Consider the following 21,681-nt stretch of genomic DNA (forward strand, 5'->3'; position numbering starts at 1 on the left):
CTTCAAATTTGTGATTTACAATGGCAAAGAATTTCCCTACAAACTGCAGCAAAAGGAACAATTGGGTACCAAAAACCACCACCAAGAAACCCATGGTACGATCAGGAGTGTTGTAATGCTACTGATGAGAAATAGCTGCCATATACCCTGCAGACTGATTTAACGTGATGGAGAATTGTCGGGAGCAAAAGGAGAGAGGAGAAAGTTTATCGCATATAAAGTGTTATCCAGTGTGCTGTGTGAACGATTGAAGCCAATGGTCAATGACATCATCGGACCATACCAATGCGGCTTCAAACCTGGCAAATCCACGATTGACCAGATTTTCACTCCGCGCCAAATCCTGGAAAAGACCCACGAAAAACACATCGACACATACCACCTATTTGTCGACTATAAAGCCGCATTCAACAGTTTCCACATATATATTTTCGTCCGATTTTAGGTAAATGGTGTTTGTCCGATTGATACGAAAATTTTCACAACGTATCAAATTGAGACTAGAATGACGTTATTTTGTTTTGTTGAAAGTGGTGCAGAGTCTGACCTAACTTCCATATACATTTCGAACCGGTGTCTGATTGGGATTAAATTTTAACAATGCGGCATACCGAATAGCGTTTATCAAGTTTGCTTTAAGGAGACCCCACCCATTCTCAGTACCCTTAAATCGATCAGTTCCTTTATACCCAAACGGCTCTAAATATCCCGAATGAAATGAAATTTAACATAAGTTGCAGAAAGGCATCTGTATGAATTGATGTTAGTCGGTTCGCTTTTAGATAAAGATCACAAATTTGAGTTCGTTCAATTTCCTGTCAATGTTTACCCGAATATACCCAAAGTAGTGAAGGGTATCAAATAGTCGGCCCAGTCCGACTTTACTACTTTCTTTACTGGTTTCAAACATAAACTTGGTGCTGTCGATTGTGTTTTTGACATAATTTATAAACTTTAATAATCAAAAGCGCCTCTTGAATTCAACCAGGGAACAATTATACTTAAATGCTCTACAAATCGATCATTTAAAAATAATAGACTTTTAAATGCTTCAGCATCTGCAGATTCTTCAGCCAAGTGATCGATATTAGATAAATCGGTAGATTCGCAAAGTACTCCCGCCATAATGCCACTAAAGGTAAAGACGCCTAAAAGTGACAAATAAAAATATAAAAAAAAAATTAAATATAAAATCTGAATTAAATTCTTACCCCAAATACCATATTTCAGCAACATTTCATGAATGCAACGCAACGTTGGCAGCTCATTTTTATATTCCAACAATATTAGATTTTCAACTAAATGTTTATGATAATATTGAATCATTTCATCGAAATGGTCAATTTTCAATTCCAATGTGGCTGATGATAATATAAAATAATATAAATCCATTGCTGGTGAACCATAGAGTGGTACTTGAAAATCCACAAAATAGGTTGATTTTAATTGACCCACTGAGTTGTATTGGAACATAATATTATTGGACCAGCAATCCCCATGATTTAAGACATTAAATTCTTTGTCGTCCGCTTGAAAAATGGAGCGTAATTTTCCGGCAAAGTCTTCACTTAAATTTTCCAATTTTTCGTAATACTGCTCGTGTTGGGGTAATTTTTTGATCGCCTTCAGGGTATATTTTAGACAATCATTAAACATTTGATCCAACAGGACTTTGGCATTTTCATTCAGTACTCCTCTCATTGTGAGTAATGTTGGATATGATTCTTTACACACCGCTGATGCTGCATGCCACTGAGCCATTTTGCGCAAAACACTTTTACAGTGTTCCATATCAAGACCATTTTGCCGTTTCAATGTCTTAAATCCACTTTTTGTTAAATCCTCCAGCAAAATGTGTTTTTCCTCGACATCCAATTGAAAAGATTTGGCACCAAATCGAACTTCCTCACCCACTCTACAATAGGCCTTCTCGAATGCTGGAATAATTTCTTCATACATTTGTTGTTCGGTTTCAAACTGCTGCCATGCATCCCACTGTTCTTGTAAATGCTGATTTTTGTTGGGCACCTTTAACATAAAAGTTTGACTATCTTGTGAACCATCTTCCAGTTCAATATTCAACAGAACTTTTAACATCGTTGAGGAATAATTTTCTCCTGGAGCCAAGGCTGGGAAGACTCTGTAATTGTGAATTTCTTTAACATTTTGACCAGATTCACGTAAAACTTTGTTGAACAGATTCGCTTCTATCCACACAGGTGTGTTTGCAGAACAGTTCGTGGTGTCCGACATTATGGCAAGGTAAATAACAACTGTCAGCACATTTTGGATTTCCTTTCAGCACATAAAAGAAAAAGATTCAAAAAGTTTTTAAAATCATACAAAAACAAATGAGCTTTTTTTTAAGTTTTGGATACTTGTTCTTAAAGGTATTTAACAATGTTGCAAAAAGCGTTTAAACTGAAAAGCTGTATGTTATTCACAAAGGTGTAATAATAGTATTATTGTGCTTATTTCAATATACAGCTATGGGCATAATAATTTTGACAATTACAAGTGGGCTAAATGGTTAGTGATTTATCAAATTGCCGAAATATATGTTTTAGCTATGATGAGAATAAAATTAGATGTCAATATTTTAACAAGTAACATTTCCTTGTCAATGTTCATCCGAAGAAACATAAATTTAATTTCATTCGGGCAGATTTAGAGTCGTGTGCGTACCATGAGACAAATTAATGGAAAACGATTTATAGCAAAATTGGTACACGCTATTTGGTACGCCGCACTGTTTCTGCACCAATTTCAACAAAACGCAATAACGTCATTCAAGTCTCAAGTTGATACGTTGTGCAAAATTTCGTGTTAATCGGACAAACATTTAATTGGACGTATATATATATATATGGAGTTAGGCTATGCACCATCGAAGGATATATATATACATATATATATATATATATATATATATAAAATCTTATAAAATTATATACGGGAGATATATCTAAATCTGAACCGATTTCCCGAAACTAACCATCATCATTCCATACTCAATTCAGTACGCTATGCCAAATTTCATGCAAATCGAAGGATATATAGGGATTTTGGTTGCACTATTTATCTAAAATCGGACGAAAATATATATGGGAGCTATATCTTAATCTGAAAGGATTTTCACGAAACTCAACACTCATCATATAAGGGGACCTCCCACCATTCTCGGGGTCAAAAAAAATTTTTTTTTTTTTTGATATAATTCGAATATACACTAATTAAAGAATGTCCCTACAAAATTTCAAAAACTCTTGAAGATATAGCCGATTTATTGTGTCAGCATCAAGTGACGGCTTCCCAAACTTTAAACGCGTTTTTCTTTAAACTCAAAAACTATTAATCCAATCGATTCCAAATTTTTACTCGTTTCTCTGTGAGAGTATAGCTATCGTATGAACTAGGATAAAGCCAATCGGTGAAGATCTTCCTTATTTTTATACCCTCCACCATAGTATGGAGGGTATATTAGTTTTGTTTTTCCGTTTGTAACTTATAAAGTATATATATTCTTTATAAGAGTAAAATTCTATGACGATTTAAGCATGTCCGTCTGTCCGTCTGTTGTAATCACTCTAGCCTCTAAACGAATTGAGCTAGATCGCCAAAATTTAGCATAGAACGTCTTTTGTCTGCAGGCAAGAAGATGGGATATAGCCGATTTAGGCATAGCCACCCCCCAGTTTTCGGTATTTTGGAGCTTGATCTCGTTTTTCAACCGAATTCGCTGAAATTTTAAGTTCCTGTTTTCCAAAAATTATAAACATAGGTTCATTTTTTCCGATAGCCCCCATATAAGGGTAAGGCTGAAATTTGGTACATTGGGTTCTTATTTAGTGTCAAATATCTACATAAAAAATTATAAACATCGGTCCACTTTTTCTGATAGCCCCCATATAAGGGTACCCCCCAATTTTTGGTATTTTGGAGTTCTTGAGCGCGATTTGCAACCAAATTCGCTGAAATTTGGTACATTGTGTTCTTATTTGGTCCCACATATCTAAACTAAAAATTATAAACATCGGTCTACTCTTTCTGATAGCCCCAACATAAGGGTACCCTCAATTTTCGGTATTTTGAAGGTTCTTGAGCGGGTTGGTAACCGAATTTGCTGCAATTTGGTATTTTGTAGTCGTATATGGTAACAAATCTCCCAACCAAAATTAAAAATTATTATTAATATTCGCCCCCTTCTTGGGGTCGTCCCCAGAACATAAGGTCGATAATTAACCTTATATATATATATATATATATATTTGGTCCAAAGAAACATGTGGTCTAGCCTCAACATTTAGAACCATAATCGGTTTATAGAAATGTCGGTATAGGTACACTTTTTGGTATGTTCCCTATATTTTTATTTCGAGTACCTGTCAGTATATCTATGGTGGAGGGTATGCAAAGTTCTGCCCGGCCGAACTTAACGCTTTTTCACTTGTTTATATTAAAATAGTTAGCTAATTTGTTCCGAGTGTTGGGGTTATCGCCATATAGCTGTATTTCACCATATATTCTTTAGACGAAATTTTCCGTTCATATCCTGCATAATATGGAATTCTAAAACGATTTAGTCGATGTGGCCATATGTTTCGCCGTTGGTTATGCAGTTGCATACCATTGAAGAAAAATATTGTAGCCTGTATGGAAAAAAGTCCGTCACTACAAGAAAAATCTGCTCTGAAAAGGAATGTTCTGGTGTGATGCCAAACACCTTGAGGTTAAATTCGTAGATGCAATTTCGCAACAATAGTCGACATAAATACAACTTATCAAGTAAAGACATTTGTAAGCCACATTGCCCAATGCCTGATGAGCCGCTTAAGTAACCAGGTCCATATATTAGTATCTCTCTGGCTTTCCTTTTCATTGCAACTCCGATCATGTAGCTCATCTCGAAAGATAAATTAATAAAAAACATTTACATGAATGATCTTCACCCTATAATTTGAAGTATTTTCAGGATTTTATACACTACTATGGATTTTTTTCAGGATTTTGTATACACCTATGTAAATTTTTCGGGTTTTAAGATTTTAGGGAAACCCCCATTGAATTTGCTGAACTGTCTATTTGGTTTATATCAATCGAATTGTAAAATTGTAGTTATATGAATGTTCCCTATATTTTCATTTCAAAAAATTTTTAGTATTTCTATGGTGGAGGTATTTCTATGATGAAGCGTTTTTTTCACTTGTTTGACTTGGTTTTTGGTCAAAAATCGGCGATTTTCCAAAAATATTTATTTCAAAGGTCCTCCATTTTGTTAATTTTAGAGCGAAGTCAATAATCCTAATTCATACCAGAGCCAGACATGTACTTTTTCTTAAACCGTTGGAATTTTCAGATTCCGATGTACCAGTGAGGAGTTATCATGCCCGCAATCAAAAAATAAGGACTTTTCTTTAATTACAAAAAAACAACAACAAAACAATAACAACAATTTTTTGTAAATTATTTTTCTTCAATAGGGTTCGTCTTTGGGCCAAATAAGTGACTTGTGCAAAGTTTCATTAAAATCGAATCATAAATGCGACCTGTACTTTGTTTACAATTTAACATCTACAGACGAGCCATGTGTCTATCTCTTTGCTTTTGCCTGTTACAAACATATGCACAAAGGCATAATACCCTGTACCACAGTGTGGTGAAAGGCATAAGTAAATTTTACATACGTTATTTCATACTTATTTTGGTACGCTGTTCAATCGAACAAACTTTGAGTATTATACATTTTAAAAATGGTAGCTATATATAAATACTAAGCGGTTTAGTCGAAATTTAACACACCGCATTATAGGCTCATTAAGCCACCCCATTAATAAAGTCATTGCTATGGGAACATTTTTGTTCACAAGAACAAATATATCGGACCTATATCTACATCTAAACTGATTTCAACAAAACTTAACACACAATACAGTACGCAATTCCAGATTTCGACTGATTGGACAAACCATGGCAGTTCAGTGCACCATTTACAGAAAATCAGACGAACATATATCTTAAATCCTTACAGGTTTCAAAGATATAATTTTAGATACAATTGAATTATGGGTGTATTTCGTTTTCTTTTCTCGGTTACAATTAAATGTATATAGACATAATACCCAGTACCACAACTTATCAAAATAATGTATAAACATACAATAATATATCAACTTCTTCCTGCACGCTACATCTGCATTTTATATCACTGTGAGACATTGCGTCTCTGACCCATAATTTATATGAAATTGCTTCCTCTAGGGTGATAAAGTTAATACAGTAAAGTACGGTTAAAGCGTACTAGTAGGGACCAAGCAAATTAGTTCGTTATATCCAAGGTAAGGCAAAACCTAGGATTAACTGAAAAAAATATATTCGGTTCCTATATTGGTAGTTTTTATGTACTTTTGGAAATACTTAGGTTACTTTTCTTTTTCTTTGACGAACCTGGTATTTTTTGTAAATGAAAACTGAAAGTTGGAACCGAATAAAAAAGTTCGGTATATCCGTAGTTCGCTATAAGAGAAAAGATTTGTATGAAAAGTATGTCTAAAAAAATTGGGACCAAGGAATGTGTTCGCTACGAAGAATGTTCGTTATAACAAGTGTTCGTTATACGCATACTCGACTGTACTAAACAGTAAACACATAGAGAGATTGTAGCGAGGAGAAGGGGACAACAATGTATCTGTCTGCATTCGATAGATATTTCTACAGATGCAAGTTTTTCAGATGGAGGAGGAAATAAAAAGTTTCACTTGTTTGAAATGTTATGTAATACTTGTTTATTTACTTTTTTCTCCCTATTTCATTATTTTTATTGGCGTAGATATTAAACGGTTTTGTTGGATTTACATTATACGAATAATAATACCGGTACCTTGATAAAGACAAATTATATCTTAAGCAGAAAAACCCTCAACAACAATGTTCATTTTTAATATAAACTCCGACCCATGCCAATGTACGTATCTATTATTAAAACATGTTTTGTTTTTGTAAAATATTGAGCCAAACATTCAACACGATTTGGAATTAATTAATCTGTGAAATGGGGATTGCAGTGGCAAAGTTCTTCTATAGATGCAATGGGCAATTTTGAGAACTATTGCTGAATGCAATCGAAACCCGGTTGTAATTTTATTCAGCAATTCTACAACGAAATTAGTTGATATTTTCTCAATCTCTCTAATGTTGACTTTAGTATTAAATTTTATTTCAAATAGTTTGGAGGTGTTTAGTTTTTTCTCCGCTCATTCGAAACGACTATGGAAATGCAAAATAATCATTTGCCAACTTGGATTAATGCGGAATTATTTGAAAATGTCTTAAAGGAAACGGTGGGGGATTTTAAAAGAATCCATAAGTTTGAGGTTAAAAATGCTTTGGGACCTGGTGAAAATTATGCCACAATAATGTTGAGAGTGAATATGGACGTAGTGCTGCGTAATGATTCTATAAAACAACAATCATTTATGCTGAAAATAGCACCGGATAATAAAATGTATCGTGAACAAATGTCCAAATTAGAATTATTTAAAACCGAGGCGGGTATGTATCGCAATGTGGTGCCAGAGTTCGAGGAACTTTATCGTAATAAAGGAGTGAATATACGTTTTGGTGCCAGAATTTATAACTTACCAGTTACTAGCCATGAATATCTTCTCTTGGAAGATCTCTCCACTAGCGGTTTTCGTAATGTCAAACGTCAAGATTGTTTGGATTTGCAACATGCCAAAGCTGTACTCAAAAAATTAGCTCAATGGCATGCGGCATCGGCCGTGAGGGTAGCCGAGAGAGGCCTCTATGACAAACTCTATTTGGATGGTTTCTTTAATGGCAGTTATATGAAATCTACCGAAGATGTATTTGATGGCATGATACCATATATCCTAGGTGCCGTTCGTAAGCTGCCGAATCATGAAGAATATTATGGGAAATTTGAAAAGAAATTAAAGGACCTCAATCAATATCTTACTGCAGAAATTATTGACAATCAGGATGATGAGGAATTTAAAGTTCTCAATCATGGAGATTTTTGGTGTAATAACATAATGTTTCAATACGATGACGAGAATCAACTGAAAGAAACTTATTTTGTTGATTTTCAAATGCCACGTTATGGTTCAGTGGCTCAGGATTTGTATTATTTTATATTGTCCTCCACACAATTGCAATTGAAAATAAATTGTTTCGATGAATTTATACGGTATTATTATGACAACTTAGTTGAACATTTGAAATTGTTGGAATATTCGAAACCGCTACCAAAATTAAGGGATATTCATCAGTCGTTATTTAAACAAAGTGTTTGGGGTAAGTAGGAAACATTATATTATAAAAATATTGATTAAAATTGGATTTTTCGCATTTTACGTTGTAGCCCTCCTAACAATGTGTTGCATTATGTCCGGTGTTTTGTGTGATCCAACCGATGCTGCCAGCATGGAAAATTTCATTGGAAATTCTGAAGATGGTGATAAATTTAAACAGCTGTTGTATTTTAATGATCGTTATCTGAAACATTTGGAAGTCATTTTACCCTGGCTACACAATAGAGGTGTTCTAGAGCCTTAAAATGGAGTTAATGATCTGATGTAAAAATTTTTAAATCCATGAAATAAAAAGATGAGTTTGAATGTTAATTACCCTGTAGGAAATGGCAATACTGAATTTCTATTGACTCACTATTTACATTGTCAACAGTACTACTGACCGACTGTTAACAACTCCATATATTTTCCTTTAGAAGAACGACATTGGGAGACTTCCACAAAATCACAAATATTTTCGCCACAAAAGTCGTCGATCGTTTGAAAATTTCTATCGATGACAAATTTTCCACTTTTATATCCTTCACCACATTGTGGTACAGGGAAACGAGTTAGACACATGGTTCCTTTTGAGAATATGCATAGAATTAGTTTCTGAGTCAATTTATGCATGTCAGTCCATCTGTCTGTCCATGTTAAATTGTAAACAAAGTACAGGTCACATTTATAATCCGAATTGGATGAAATTTGGCACAGCTTATTTATTTGGCCCAAGGACCCTATTGAAATTAAAACCAGTAAGGAAAGTAGTAAAGTCGGACTGAGTCGATTATATGATACCCTTCACCACTTTGGGTATATTCTACATATGCATCCGTAGAATTGCATGTCAATGTTCCCTCGATGAAACATACTTATGTCTTTCTGCAACCTACGATAAATTTAATTTCATTCGTGCAGATTTAGACCATGAAACAAATTTATTGAAACGATTTATAGCAAAACTGATACACGCTATTCGGTGTTAAAAATTTAATTTCAATCAGACACTCGTTAGAAATACATATAGGAGCTATGGCTGCATCTGCACCAATTTCAATAAAATTCTATATTCTATACTCAATTCAGTACGCCATATTTGCTTAAAATCGGACGAAAATATATATAGGAACTTTATCTAAATCTAAACAGATTTCTAGGAAATTTAACACGAATCGTTCTAGACTTAATTCAGTACACTATGAAAAACTTCGTGCAAATCGAAGGATATATAGGGACTTTGGTGCATTTATTTACCTTAAATCGGACGTAAATATATATAGAGCTATATCTAAATCTGAACAGATTTTCACAAAATTTAACACGAATCGTTCTACACTCAGTTCAGTATGCTGTTCCAAATTTCGTGTAAATCGAAAGATATATAGGGACTTTGGTGCACAATTTAACTAAAATCGGACGAAAACATATATGGGAGCTATATGTAAATCTGAACCGATTTTCAGGAAACTTAACACACATCATTCTAGACCTAATTCATTACACTGTGCCAAATTTCGTGCAAATCGAAAGATATATAGGGACTTTGGTGGACCATTTACATTTAAAAGGACGGAAATATATATGGGAGCTTTATCTAAATCTGAACCGATTTTCAGGAAACTTAACACACATAAACGTAAATCGACTCAGAAAGTGATTCTATGCATATTCTCAAAGGGAACCATTTGTCTATCTCGTTTCCTTTTGCCTGTTACAAACATACGCACAAAGACATAATACTCTGTACCACAGTGTGGTGAAGGGTATAAAAATCGGTTCTGATTTACACATATTGTTTCACATATATAGTTTCGTCCGATTTAAAGTAATAGGTGCTCCAAAGACCCAAAGTTAGGCCGATTGCCACAAAATTTTGAACAGCGTACTGAAGTTAGTATAGCTTAATGTGTGTCAAGTTTGTTTGGAATCAGTTCAGATATCGCTCCCATATATTGTTTCGTCCTAAGCAAATGATGCACCAAAGATCCAAAGTTAAGCCGATTGATACAACATTTTACATTACGATGTTAGTGTAGTTTAACGTGTGTCAAGTTTTATTAAAATCGCACTCAGCTATGAAATTCGCACTCAGCTATGTTAAAAAAATTGGCATATTTTACAGGATTTCTGAGGAATATTCGAGTTGTTGCAAACGTAATTACAAATAAGTTTTATAATCTTTTAAAATGTTTATTAATGACGTCAAATAAAATAAATGCCCTAAAATAAACAATTTTATTAATGTTGGCAACTCTGAATTGATAGCATTTGTTTGATCGAAGAGCAACGTTAAAACTTTTGCTATGAACTTGTTTAGAATATCATCATAGTTTAGTTAAGCTCTTCGAAATTTGGTTTTAGATAGTTCAGTATCGCGGACATCGCTCTACGGTAAACAACTCTATAAACGTGCTGTGCGTACGCTAGTTTGTTGACAAATGACAAATAACGAAAATAAGAACAACAACAACAACAACGTCCCATCATGGATCAATGTGAAACTTTTTGAAAATGCTTTACGTGAAGCCGTTGGAGATTACAAAGCAATTGAAAATTTTAAAGTTGCCAATGCTTTGGGACCTGGAGAAAATTTTGCCACCCTAATGTTAAGGGTACGAGTTGAACTTCTATTATCAGATGATAGCCATCAAGTGAAAAATTTCATGATGAAAGTGGCCTTAGACAATGAGTTGTATCGCGAACATATGTCCAAATGGGAAATGTTCAAAAAAGAGGCGGGCATGTATCGTGATATTGTACCTGAACTGGAGGAGATGTACAGGAGGCGGGGATGTGGAAGTACGTTTCGGTGCCAGATATTATAAATTACCCGTGGAACAGGAATATATTCTACTTGAAGATTTATCGGAAAGAGGTTTTCGAAATGTTAAACGGCAAGATGGTTTAGATATGATGCACACGAAATGTGTTCTGCGTAAGATAGCCCAATGGCATGCAGCCACAGCCGTTAGAGTCTTGGAAAAGGGTCCATATGATGAACAATATTTGGATGGGTTTTTTACTGAAGATTCTCGGGAATTCTGCGATCAAATGTTTAAGGGCACCCTTAAACATGTTTTGGCTGCTGCAAGGAAACTACCCAATCATGAGGAATATTATGGACAGATAGAATCGTTATTTTCGCATTTTACAGATACCATGTATTCCCAACTTGTTAGTGGAGAGAATTCAGGAGATGAATTTATTGCCCTCAATCATGGAGATTTTTGGTGTAATAATATTATGTTTCAATATGACGATGATAATTCCGCACCCAAGGAAACATATTTTGTAGACTTGCAAATGCCACGATATGGCCCCGTGGCTCAAGATTTACTCTACTTCATTTTATCCTCGACTCAAGCTGACCTGAAAGTTCAACATTTTGATGAATTAATTCAATATTATTATGAACATTTAATTGAAAGCCTTAAATTGTTAGAGTACTCCAAGCCACTTCCGAAATTGAGAGATATTCATGCCTCCTTAATAAAGAATGGAATTTGGGGTAAGCTTACAAATGAATAATAAAAAACTATCTTTAAATATTTATGAATAATTTGTGATATTCGATTTTTTCTTTGCAGGGGCGATCGTGGTTTGTTCAATTATGTCTGCAGTTCTGTGTGACCCCACCGAGGTGGCAAATGTTGAAAACTTTGTTGGGGATTCAGAAGATGCTGAAAAATTTCGACAAATACTTTACTATAATGAACGATATCTTAAACATTTGCAAATTGTAATGCCATGGCTTTACAGAAGAGGAGCACTTGAGTCTTAAAAAAATATATGCAGGGCTGAGGGGGGCTCTTTGTTTGCTCTCAAGCCTCATACATTTTTTTATTTTATATTTTTTGGATTTTTATAAATTTTACTGATAGGTACAGATATAACCTTTAAAATGAATACACATATAACATACGTTAAGTTCGATTTGTATATTTTATTACTGTTTTGTATTATTTTATTACTGTTTTAATGGACGAAGTCATAATGTTCAATGTATCTAAATCCCAATCGATTTCAATGAAAATTTATACAGGTTATGGTATACTATCTTCAGCTCGTTGTGCAAAATTTTGCGGCAATCGTCCTAACTTTGAGTCTCAGATGCACCATTTACTTAAAACCGGACGAAACTATATATGGGAGCTATATCTAAATCTGAACCGATTTCATTGTTATACTAACTTCAGTACGTAGTGCAAAATTTTCTACCAATCGGTTTAACTTTGGAACCTTAAAAATACAAAGATGGGACAATACAGACATGGCAGCAGCCCTAATAGCCCGATTTGTTACCCAATGAAAACACATAATGTCAAATTAAGGCCACTTCATTTTCGAAAAATCACTTTAGAGAATCACATGGACCAAAACTTTTTGTGCGAAACATTTTTATGACATGGAAGTTACCGGAAAGAGAAGAGGTTGACATTAAAAATTATATTGATGCATGTAGTGCAACATATATTTAAACCTAACAAGTGAAAAAAAAACGTACATACCCAAACGTGGACCTACACCGAAAATTCAATGTACACCAAATACAAATATCAGCAATTTTTAATGGATACTTTTTCCTAAAAACCCCAGAAAGTGGTCCGATATTGACGACGCATGGTAGGGTTGAACATCTCCCAAATACTGCAATTTGGAGGCCACAGTTATATAAGGCCATCGCCAATATCCCCAGGATTTATTTCGGCCTAATTGAGAACAGATATAGCTCTATTTCGAAATTGGCATCATCATCAGCATCAGAATACATTTCTTTACGCTAAATATCAAAAATACCGAAAATCGGTAGGTATCATTATATGGGGGGCTAAACCTAAATGTGGACTATAGTTCAACGTTCTCGATATCCTCCGCAGGTGAAATAATTATAATTAGAATCAAACTCAAAACGCGAAACAAATCAGATAACTATTTTAATATAAACCAGTGAGCGGAGCAGTATAGTCGGACGGGGCCGACCATACGATACCCTACACAACTACGACGGATTTCTAATTTTCTAAAGAAGTTTATTTCGAGCCTGGGAATATTTCGTGGCATTTGCACCCTCTTGCCCGATTAGAGGTCAACAGCACATCTTCCATACACTGACATATTTTCCGAATATTACTAATATTCAGTACAGCCCTTCTTATTACTTGTTCAGATTGACTTTAGCGTGGGTTGTATGGTGATGATCGGCTTATAACTGTGGCCTATATATCGATTCGAAAAATTGCAAAAAAATTACGTTTTCGATCCACTTCATTCAAAATTATTATCTGATCATCACCAAAAATTGCAATTGCTGTCCTTGGCCATAACTGGAACCCCATGGAATATTTCAAATCAATCAGCGTTATATTTCGCCCTCTAGTGTGGGAAGGGTAACTATATAATATCTGAATACGTAAGCACCTGTAAATATTTAAGTGTAACTCCCACATCCGAGAACATACGACAATATAATTGGTATCAATTAAAAGATCAGCTACTCCTCTTGTATACTATCAACTTCTCGGGTCTATGTCCTTTAGAAGTAAACATATACACCATAGAATACAAATTTTGTCATTTTTCACACAAAATTCACGGTCCATTTGGCCCGTGACCGATCTTTATCAAAACCGGCATGTTTATTCTTTGGCCCGATCCCCTTCTCCATGTTACGATGTTTGGGCCATAATTGCGGTCTCTGGAGCGACCAGAAAAACCGACAAAAATTTAGTATTTGGTCCATTTCATCCCCTAAATATTAACCGATCTTTACCAAAAACAATAGTGGTCTTCATTGCCCAGAACCCATACTACACGAAAAATTTCGTGAAGATTGGTCCGTAACTGTGGCCTGTATCGTGTTTACAAATTATAATGGACAGACGGATACACATGTCTAGATCGACTCAGCTAGTCGAGATATGACGATGGGTATGCTTAAAGGTGGGTCTGGGATCAATATTTCGCGGTGGTACAAACTCTTGGGGCTGCACAAAGCTATAATACCCTGATAACATAGTTGTGTAGGGCCTGTATCGTGTTTACAAATTATAATGGACAGACGGATACACATGTCTAGATCGACTCAGCTAGTCGAGATATGACGATGGGTATGCTTAAAGGTGGGTCTGGGATCAATATTTCGCGGTGTTACAAACTCTTGGGGCTGCACAAAGCTGATAACATAGTTGTGTAGGGTATAAAAAGGGGGTTAAATAAGGAATACCCCTAAAAGGGGGTGAATATTAATAATTTTTGGTAGGGATATTTCGGATGAAATCTCATCTTCGAACTTAATCTGCCTGCAGACAAAAGACTCTATGCAAAATTTTGGCGATCTATCTCAATTCGTTTATACGCTAGATTGATTACAACAGACGTACAGACAGACGGACATGACGTCATAGAATTTTACGCTGATCAAGAATATATATACTTTATAGGGTGGGAAATTATTATTTCGGAAAAACAAAATTAATATACCTTCCATACTATAATGGAGGGTATAAAAATCATGGTCTGTATATTTTGATATTTGTATAGCCACGGTTTCCAACCGAAATTACTGTAATTTTGTGTTCTGGATTCTCGGAAAACCTAAATTTGGGGTGCGAAAATGAACTATATCGGTCGACATTTAGGCCATTTAATGGTACCTATAGATTTTCGGTATTGTGAATGTTTAGCGCGACGGAAGGTATCGAGGTATATACTGGTCCACTTTTAGCTGTATGCCCTATATTATAATTCCACCGTTACTCATTGCAGTAGTAGTCGAGACAGTATTTCCTGGTGGATAAAAAACTTCATAACAATGAAATTTGCCATCAAAAGTGGCTGTAATTTTGTATATCTGCAAAAAATATTGTTTGCATAGGTTCACTTATATTTAATTTCCACATTTTGGATTATAGTGGAGGTTTTTGTCACACCTACTATCAAGTAATTGCCAGTATACCTATGGTGGAGGGTATCCAAAGAAGGGTAAATATGGAACAATAGTAGCTCGCAATTTAGTTCCAATAGCGTTGTAAAGGGTCGATCCGGCTAGTTTTACTGCATTGCGCACTGGTTTTCGAGGTCCTTAGTTTATTATGTATAAACGACATTAATATATTTCACAAAGTGATGCTTAAAACCAGTAAGGAAAGTAGTAAAGTCGGACGGGGCCGACTATATGATACCCTTCACCACTATGGGTATATTAAACAGGACTATTAACATGTAATTGGATGAAAAAAAATATGTGATATTTATCTAAATGAGAATCTACCTAGATCTATCCATAAAGTATGTTAATCGACTTCAAACAAATATAAATAAGTCATCCGTTGGGCTATGTCTGTACTTCTAGAAAACGCAACTACGTAATTCTATGCTCAATTTTGTACGTTGTGCACAATTTGATGTCAATCTGACTAACATGAGGAATTTGATGCCCAACTTACTTGAAATCGGGCGAAAATATATATGGAAGCTCTATCCAAATATTAAGCGATTTCAAACAAACTTGTCACAGGTTAGGTTATACTAATTTCAGAACGTTTTGTTCCTATTGGTTCCTTGGTGCGTCAATTACTTAAAATCAATCTATAATAAAAGGGAGCTATATCTAAATCTGGACCGATTTTCACGAAACAAGGCAGATATCACTCTAGGCTCAATTCAGTACGTTATGCCAAATTTCATGCAAAACGAAAGATATATAGCGATTTTGGTGCACCATTTACATGAAATCGGACGAAACTATATGTGGGAGCTATATAGAAATCTGGACCGATTTACTCGAAACTTGGCAGACATCACTCTAGGCACAATTCAGTACGTTATGCTAAATTTCGTGCAAACCGAAGGATATATAGGGACTTTGGGGCACCATTTACATGAAATCGGACGAAACTATATATGGGAGCTATATCTACATCTGGACCGATTTTCACAAAACTTGGCAGACATCATTCTAGACCTAAATGATTAGGCTGTACCAAATTTCGTGCACCATTTACATGAAATCGGACGACACTATATATGGGAGCTATATCTAAATCAGGACCGATTTTCATGAAACTTGGCAGACATAATTCTAGGCTCAATTAAGTACGTTATGCCATATTTCGTGCAAATCGAAGGATATATAGGGACTTTGGTCCACCATTTACATGAAATCGGACGAAACTATTTATGGGAGCTATATCTAAATCTGGACCGATTTTCACGAAACTTGGCAGACATCATTCTAGACCTAAATGATTAGGGTGTACCAAATTTCGTGCAAATCGAAAGATATATAGAGACTTTGGGGCACCATTTACATGAAATCGGACGAAACTATATATGGGAGCTATATCTAAATCTTGACCTATTTTCACGAAACTTGGCAAACATCATTCTAGACTCAATTCAGTACGTTATGCCAAATTTCGTGCAAATCGCAAGATATATGTGGTGCACCATTTACAAGAAATCGGACGAAACTATATATGGGAGCTATATCTAAATCTGGGCCGATTTTCACGAAACTTGGCAGACATCATCATAGACCCAAATGATTAGGCTGTACCAAATTTCGTGCAAATCGAAAGATATATAGGAACTTTGGGGCACCATTTACATGAAATCGGACGAAACTATATATGGGAGCTATATCTAAAACAGGACCGATTTTCATGAAACTTGGCAGATATCATTCTAGGCTCAATTCAGTACGTTATGCCAAATTTCGTGCAAATCGGAAGAAATATAGGGACTTTGGGGCACCATTGACATGAAATCGGACAAAACTATATATGGGAGCTATATCTAAAACAGGACCGATTTTCATGAAACTTGGCAGATATCATTCTAGGCTCAATTCAGTACGTTATACCAAATTTCGTGAAATTCGAAGAATATATAGGTACTTTGGTGCACCATTTACATGAAATCGGACGAAACTATATATGGGAGCTATATCTTTATTTGGACCGATTTGCTCGAAACTGGACAGACATCATTCTAGGCTCAATTCAGTACGTTATACCAAATTCCGTGCAAATCGGAAGACATATAGGGACTTTGGGTCACCATTTGCATGAAATCGGACGAAACTATATATGGGAGCTATATCTGAATCTGGACCGATTTTCTCGAAACTTGGCGGACATCACTCTAGACTGAATTCAGTACGTTATGCCAAATTTCGTGCAAATCGCAAGATATATAGGGACTTTGGGGGCACCATTTAGATGAAATCGGACGAAACTATATATGGGACCTATATCTAAATCTGGACCGATTTTTACGAAACTTGGCAGACATCATTCTAGACCTTAATGATTAGGCTGTACCAAATTTCGTGCAAATCGAAACATATATAGGGACCGTTTCCATTAAATCGGTTAAATATATATATGGGAGCTATATCTAAATCTGAACCGATTTTTCCCAATTTCAATAGGGTTCGTCCTTGGGCCAAATAAGTGACCTGTGCTAAATTTCATCCAATTCGGATTATAAATGCGACCTGTACTTTGTTTACAATTTTACATCGACAGACAGACGGACGGACGGACGGACATGCATAAATCGACTCAGAAAGTGATTCTATGCATATTCTCAAAAGGAACCATGTGTCTATCTCGTTTCCTTTTGCCTGTTACAAACATATGCACAAAGACATAATACCCTGTACCACAGTGTGGTGAAGGGTATAATTAGGATATCGGACAAGTTACATCAAATTCTGAATCATTGCTTTTTTTACACTCCCCTTACTAATTTTTAATTATTTTAGATTTATTGCTGTTATTAAATAAATTACAAGTGCACTGCATGTTATGTTATTAATTAATTGTTTAAAAACTTCCTGCAACACAACAACTCAATTAATAAAAGTTAAAATATTTGTTTAACACTCGAATAATATCAGATATCAAATGCTCCTCTGTTAAACATCCAGGGTAGGACAGCGCCTAAATGTTGGAGGAAACGTTCATTGGTATAGAGTAGCTCTTTAAATTTTTGACTCTCTGGGGAATCACTTGTTAAATTATCGATGGAAGCTTCATTGGTAGTTTCACACAAAACTGCAGCCATGGTAACGAGCAAAGCTATAATGCCTGGAAAGGGTTCAAAGGGAAAAATTAATATTTATATCAACAGCAACTTCTTCGACCTACCCCAAATACTATCTCTCAATAACATTTGATGTAACTCACGCAGACAAGGCAGGGGTTTTTTATATTCCAACATTTTCAAATGTTCTATTAAATTTTCATAATAATATAGAATCATTTCATCGAAGCGATTAATTTTCAAATCCAATTGAGCCGAGGAAATGAGAAAATACAATAAATCCTGAGCTGGACTTCTGTAGCCCGGTAATTGTAGATCAACAAAATAGGTTTCCTGTAATTCGCCCAGTTCATTGTATTGAAACATGATGTTATTGGCCCAACAATCTCCATGATTTAGGACCAGGAAATCTCGTTCATCTGCGACTTCTTGGCCGAGTAAAGCTTCTTCAAGATGTTCTCCAAAATATTGTAGTTTCGTATGATATTTATCGGAATTGTTTAAATGTTTCACTGCCCTTAGTACATGTTCTAAACTACTAGTTAACATTGGTTTGAGCAACGTCATACCCTCTTTTCTTATCATACCGGGACGATATAATTTTGGAAAGGGTTCATTTTCTTGTACCCACACTGCGGAGGCTGCATGAAACTGTGCCAACTTTTTCAAAACACCTTGACAATGGGCCAAATCTAAACAATTTTGTCTTTGCACATTGCGGAATCCACGACGTGAAAGATCTTCTAAGAGGATATACTCCTCCGAGACTGGTAATTCATATGCCTTGGCTCCAAATCGTATATCGATACCTTTTCGTATATATAATTTTTCAAATTCCGGTACAATTTCATTATACATTCCCGATTCGGTGGCAAACATATCCCATTTAGTGAGTTCATTGCGATACAATTCATTGTCGTGTGGAACCTTTAACATAAAGGTAATTTTCTCAACTTGTTGTGTTTCCAAGATATAATCGATGTGGACTTTTAACATAACTGTGGCATAATTCTCTCCAGGTGCCAATGCTGGATAGACTTTGAAATTTTCAATTTTACCGAATCCTTTTATATTGTCACGTAGTACTTTTTCAAATAGTTCGCAACGTATCCACGATGGCGTCTCTGTATTATTAGACATGTTTGCGAGCTATTTTTTTTTCAGATCGAAAGAACCTTTTTCGTATAGTTTATAAATCAAACTGATGGAATATTCAAATTACCGGTATACAAATACCTAACGAGAGATGCACCAAGCATGTAATCAATCCCCTTCGTTTCTTAAAGCAGTGCACAGTGGTTCCAGAATTGAGAGGAAACTAAATTAATTTTTATACCCTCCACCATAGTATGGAGGGTATATTAGTTTTGTTTTTCCGTTTGTAACGCATCGAAATAATCATTTCCGACCCTATAAAGTATATATATTCTTGATCAGCGTAAAATCCTATGACGATCTAAGCATGTCCGTCTGTATGTCTGTTGTAATCACTCTAGCGTCTAAACAAATTTTCATAGAGTCGTCTTTTGTCTGCAGACAGGTCAAGTTCGAAGATGGGATATATCGGTCCACGTTTAAGCATAGCTCCCATATAAGGGTACCCCCCAATTTTCCGTTTTTTTGGGGTTTTGATCGTAGTTTTCTACCGAATTGTCTGTAATTTAGTACTTTGAGTTCTATAATAATTATATATAATTATAAACATAGGTCCATTTTTTCTGGTAGTCCCCATATAAGGGTACCCCCAAATGCCGGTATTTTGGGGTTCTTGAGCGAGTTTTGCAAGCGAATTCGCTGAAATTTGGCACATTTGGTTCTTATTGGGTTCGAAATATCTCCACCAAAAATTATAAATATAGGTTACATTTTTCTGGTAGCCCCAATATAAGGGTACCCCCCAAATGTCGGTATTTTGGGGTTCGTGAGCGCGTTTTTCAACCGAATTCGCTGAAATTTGGTACATTTGGTTCTTATTGGGTTCCAAATATCTCCACCAAAAATTATAAATATAGGTCCAATTTTTCTGGTAGCCCCCATATAAGGGTACCCCACAAATGTCGGTATTTTGGGGTTCTTGAGCGCGTTTTTCAACCAAATTCTCTGAAATTTGGTACATTTGGTTCTTATTGGGTTCCAAATATCTTCACCAAAAATTATAAATATAGGTCCAATTTTTCTGGTAGCCCCCATATAAGGGTACCCCCAATTTTCGCTATTTTGGGGTTCTTGAGCACGTTTTTCAACCGAATTCGCTGAAATTTTGTATTTTGTAGTCGTATACGGTAAAAAATTTCCCTACAAAAAATTATTAACATGCAGCCCCTTTTTGGGGTAGTCCCCATTTAACCCACTTTTTTATATTGAAATAATTATGTAATTTGTTTGCGTTTTGGGTTTGGTTCTAAGACTCTGTTGTAATCATATCACCAGCGGAGGATATTGAGATAAAAAACTAGAACGTTAGGTTCGATAATGAACTATATATGAACTATAACCCGTATTTAGACCTAGCCCCTGTGTGGGAGGTACCAGAAGGAGTGGACCGATATTCCCCATCTTCGAACTTGAACTATGTTTGAAAGAAATAATAAGATGGCCAAAGTTTGGATGAAATCAGAAACATGGAAACATGGGGTCTAGAACCATTTTAACCGTGTCAAATTGTATACACCCTCATTGTCCATAAAGATGTGGGTATAATTGTCAATTAAAAATTTCTGAAATTTGTTTTATAGTTTACATTTTGGTTTACATAACCGGTTTGTGGAAATTTCGATATAGGTCCACTTTTTGGTAATTTCCCTATATTTTCATTTCAAGTACCTGTCAGTATATCTATGGTGGAGGGTATCCAAAGTTCGGCCCGGCCGAACTTAACGCTTTTTCACTTGTTTTTTTTTTAATTCACGTCTTTCGATAGTCCTTTGAAAAATATTTAAAAAAAATATCCACAACTGTTGATAGTCCGTAGAAAAATATGTTTAAAAAATCCAAGCGTTTTGATAGTCCTTAGAAAAATATTTTTGAAAAATCCACGCCTGTTGATAGTCCATAGAAAAATGTTTTTTTATATATTTCTTGAAAAAAATTTTTTTTATAGTCCTTTGAATAGTAGTTTTAAAAATTCAGGCTATTGATAGTCCTCAGAAAAAATTGTATAGCCCTTAGAAAAATATTTTTACAAAATTCACGCGTTGATAGTCTTTAAAAACATATTTAAAATATCAAAAATTGTTATAATAATGACTTAGTACACAATATATCATCGTTTTCGCTCTTCAATTTCACATCAAATTATTTTAATGTTCATAACATTTCA

At 35.2% G+C, this 21,681-nt stretch overlaps 4 protein-coding genes across 4 annotated transcripts; 2 read left to right on the plus strand and 2 right to left on the minus strand.

Annotated features, from left to right (window-relative positions):
* Window positions 1-954: 954 nt before the first annotated feature.
* Window positions 955-2,253, minus strand: LOC133335435 (uncharacterized). Its single transcript, XM_061543708.1, has 2 exons — window positions 1,212-2,253; window positions 955-1,148 (listed from the first exon to the last, which is right to left on the minus strand). The coding sequence occupies exons 1-2, from the start codon at window positions 2,251-2,253 to the stop codon at window positions 955-957; spliced, it is 1,236 nt and encodes a 411-aa protein (XP_061399692.1).
* Window positions 2,254-7,265: 5,012 nt separating this feature from the next.
* Window positions 7,266-8,574, plus strand: LOC133335437 (uncharacterized). Its single transcript, XM_061543709.1, has 2 exons — window positions 7,266-8,313; window positions 8,381-8,574. The coding sequence occupies exons 1-2, from the start codon at window positions 7,266-7,268 to the stop codon at window positions 8,572-8,574; spliced, it is 1,242 nt and encodes a 413-aa protein (XP_061399693.1).
* A 2,176-nt stretch (window positions 8,575-10,750) lies between these two features.
* LOC133335438 (uncharacterized) lies at window positions 10,751-14,032 on the plus strand (the record flags this gene model as incomplete). Its single annotated transcript, XM_061543710.1, has 3 exons — window positions 10,751-11,111; window positions 11,173-11,791; window positions 14,014-14,032. Coding segments are annotated over exons 1-3 (999 nt in total), but the record flags the coding sequence as incomplete, so codon positions are not given.
* Window positions 14,033-18,212: 4,180 nt separating this feature from the next.
* LOC133335439 (uncharacterized) lies at window positions 18,213-19,502 on the minus strand. The gene is made up of 2 exons (XM_061543711.1): window positions 18,467-19,502; window positions 18,213-18,406 (listed from the first exon to the last, which is right to left on the minus strand). The coding sequence occupies exons 1-2, from the start codon at window positions 19,500-19,502 to the stop codon at window positions 18,213-18,215; spliced, it is 1,230 nt and encodes a 409-aa protein (XP_061399695.1).
* Window positions 19,503-21,681: the final 2,179 nt, after the last annotated feature.

Source organism: Musca vetustissima, unplaced genomic scaffold (assembly GCF_032173495.1).
Source record: "Musca vetustissima isolate MV318-11 ecotype Yass unplaced genomic scaffold, APGP_CSIRO_Mvet_v1 utg76473, whole genome shotgun sequence".
Classification (NCBI taxonomy): Eukaryota; Metazoa; Arthropoda; class Insecta; order Diptera; family Muscidae; genus Musca; species Musca vetustissima.

Bases quoted from the DNA above. Each gene is read 5' to 3' on its own strand.
- LOC133335435 (XM_061543708.1), bottom strand. From the start codon at position 2,253: ATGTCGGACACCACGAACTGTTCTGCAAACACACCTGTGTGGATAGAA. The intron at 1,149-1,211 runs GTAAGAATTTAA...TGTCACTTTTAG, and splicing joins GCTGAAATATGGTATTTGGG to GCGTCTTTACCTTTAGTGGC.
- LOC133335437 (XM_061543709.1), top strand. From the start codon at position 7,266: ATGGAAATGCAAAATAATCATTTGCCAACTTGGATTAATGCGGAATTA. The intron at 8,314-8,380 runs GTAAGTAGGAAA...TTTACGTTGTAG, and splicing joins ATTTAAACAAAGTGTTTGGG to CCCTCCTAACAATGTGTTGC.
- LOC133335439 (XM_061543711.1), bottom strand. From the start codon at position 19,502: ATGTCTAATAATACAGAGACGCCATCGTGGATACGTTGCGAACTATTT. The intron at 18,407-18,466 runs GTAGGTCGAAGA...AACCCTTTCCAG, and splicing joins ATTGAGAGATAGTATTTGGG to GCATTATAGCTTTGCTCGTT.